We start from the raw sequence: 2615 nt of genomic DNA, 5'->3' as shown, positions 1-2615 counted from the left end.
CAAAATCCTTGCCTATTCGTATCGTATCCATAAGGCGCATATCTGGCACGTCCTACACTGCCGTTGACGACCAGTTTCAATTTATTGTGGCCGTCGAATATTCAAACAGCTTACGTAATCTCGTACATCTTTCATTTTGAGTACGTAATTAGTTTGACACAATTCACGGCGTCATCGGAATCTTCAATCATTAAAGAAACTCCAGCAAAATAACAGAAGGCTTGTGACCTCAGCATTCAAAGCGGCTGCAGTTACACAATCAATGCGTCTAAATCGGCCGGCGTATTCAAGTTTATAATATAGGATTTATGATGTCTTGTTTTATCAGAGCTGCACGTGTTTGGTAAACCATTCACACTTCAAAGAAAACCGTAAAAGAACAATATTCATTAGGGGGGGGGGGGGGGGGGGTTACACGGCAACAGAATTACATTAAAATAGCTCTTTTGTTCCTTCGAGCTTTGGGCCTGAACCCACAGACTCAAAATATCATTGAAACAGTTGATTACAAACTGTAACAATCTTGCTTCTTTGTTACTTAGAGACTTTGGTCTCTTCCTCCGGAATGACACTGAAAGAGTTAATAAAGACTTTGCTTCTTTGTTCTTTAAAGCTTTGGGTCTCAAAACACAGAATCAAAATAGCATCGAAACAGTTGATAACAATCTTGCTTCTTTGTTCCTTAGAGCCATAGGTCTCTACCCACGGAATGGCACTGAAAGAGTTAATAAAGACTTTGTTTCCTTGTTCCTTAGAGCTTTGGGTCTCAACCCACGAACACAGTCAAGATGAAGCTCCAGATGCTCCTGAGCCTTTGCACCTTGGCTCTAATCCCGCTGCTGCTGAGCATCGAGGCCCGCAGCGTGGAGCCTTCCAAAGAGCGCAGCGAAGGCCGGTCCCTGAGCAGCTCTCCGCGCATGGGCATGCTGTCCCGCTTCGAGCCCATCATCTCCAACATGGTGGTCCCGTTCCTGGTGGCCACTGGGGTAGTGAGCCTGGTGCGAATGGTGCCCTCGGTGGTCTCGCAGATCCCCAACGTGTTCGGCTTTGCCAAGCGGCATGGCTACGCCGAACTGCCCAGGGAGGTGCTTGAGCTCATGCAGATGCTTGACGGAGCGCAAGTGAAGTACGACCTGGTACGTATGCGTATCGAGGAAGATACCCTAGTTACGAGGAGATAGGTTGACGCTGTTCCAAAACAGTACGTGTTTCCATCGGAGAACATTTCGCATATACTTGAAGATAAGCTGACGCTGTTCCACCACAGAGCAGACGTAGAACGACTAAGGCAAACGAGGAACCTAGCGTAAGGCTGCAAACCCGTTTCGACGCTTATCAACAAAAAAGTTGTCTGTTTTTTCTATCTTTTTTACCAGGCACACCGCGTAGAACATTTGGAAAGAAAAAAGAAGTTCACATTTGAATAAGCACTACAAAGTGCAGATACCAGTAATTAATGAACAAACGATACGTAAGTTTGGAAGCTGGTATCAATTTCTTGTAAGCATACGGATGCGTGACCTGCATGGTCAGAGGACACTTTCACTGTTTCCGGTCACAAAGAAGCGAATCCGCAAAACATCACGCGCTAAAATTTATTCGTGCCGACAAAAATTTATACGGAGAGGTACTCAGGGAAAGGAGGAGAGGAATTCGTGTGGTGACGTCAGAGCTCCGAGCCCTGATTGGACGGATTAGTGGGTAAGAGCAAAGGCTAGCTGTCTTTGGCTCTACGCACCGTCTCCCTCCAATCAGAGCAAGCAAGAGCGTCGTCTGCTCCTCGCGCAGAGTCTGGCATTCGGCGTTCAGACGCCAGATTCTGAGCGAGAGCAGACGACGCTCTTGTTCGCCCTGATTGGAGAAGGACAGTGTCTAGAGGAAAAGACAGCTAAGCCTTTGTGCCTACCCACTAATCCATTCATTCAGAGCTCACCACCCGATGTCACCGCACGCATTCATCTCCTCCTCTCCTTCTGTTTCGCTCCGTATAATACAACATTTCATTCTTACGATTATAGAATGCTTGAACGAAACTGGCATCTCTAAAACCAAACAACAGGTCTCAAGGTTTTTATGGGTGTAGCCCTATTCGTTTGAGAACAACGTCCTTTACTCTACATCCAGCATTCAAAACTCAGTCTTGCTTGGCCGTTCTAACCAAGATGCACCCTCTTTCTCTCCAGCTACAGACGACGCATCCCTTGCCTCAGCAGCAGCATCAGACCAGCAGCCAGAGGTATCCCCACTACCAGCAGCAGCAGATCTTCAAGGCCGCGGCCGCTGCCAAGCCTTCCACCCAGCAAGGATAACGTGCCGGCCACAAAGATCGCAGGCAGCAGGACAGTGCGCAGGAAGATCGAAACCACACATACAGGGCATTCCCAGTCATCCCCTACTCTCTATCTCAAGTTCCCCGCTCCCCAATGATCCCCCTCTATGACTCTCACCTCTTATCCCCTCGCTGTTCGTACAGCGTTCCTCACAGTATTGTTTACATCGCGTCCTTCCGCCCCTTCCCCTCTCTTGTTTTTTGTAAATAGATCCCTTCGTTATTTATTTGGCGCGAGTGCGGGCGCAATAAAATATTTCATAATCTGTCGTATTTTAATCTCGAC

The 2615-nt window shown here is 47.6% G+C and overlaps 1 protein-coding gene across 1 annotated transcript; it reads left to right on the top strand.

Moving 5' to 3' along the window:
- Positions 1–788: 788 nt before the first annotated feature.
- Positions 789–2309, top strand: LOC120849936. Its single transcript, XM_040505265.1, has 2 exons — positions 789–1136; positions 2190–2309. The coding sequence occupies exons 1-2, from the start codon at positions 789–791 to the stop codon at positions 2307–2309; spliced, it is 468 nt and encodes a 155-aa protein (XP_040361199.1).
- The last annotated feature ends 306 nt before the right edge of the window (positions 2310–2615 follow it).

This window comes from Ixodes scapularis, unplaced genomic scaffold, assembly GCF_016920785.2.
Source record: "Ixodes scapularis isolate PalLabHiFi unplaced genomic scaffold, ASM1692078v2 PGA_scaffold5__190_contigs__length_132052651, whole genome shotgun sequence".
Lineage (NCBI taxonomy): Eukaryota > Metazoa > Arthropoda > Arachnida > Ixodida > Ixodidae > Ixodes > Ixodes scapularis.
This window is presented reverse-complemented; position numbering and strand designations above follow the sequence as displayed.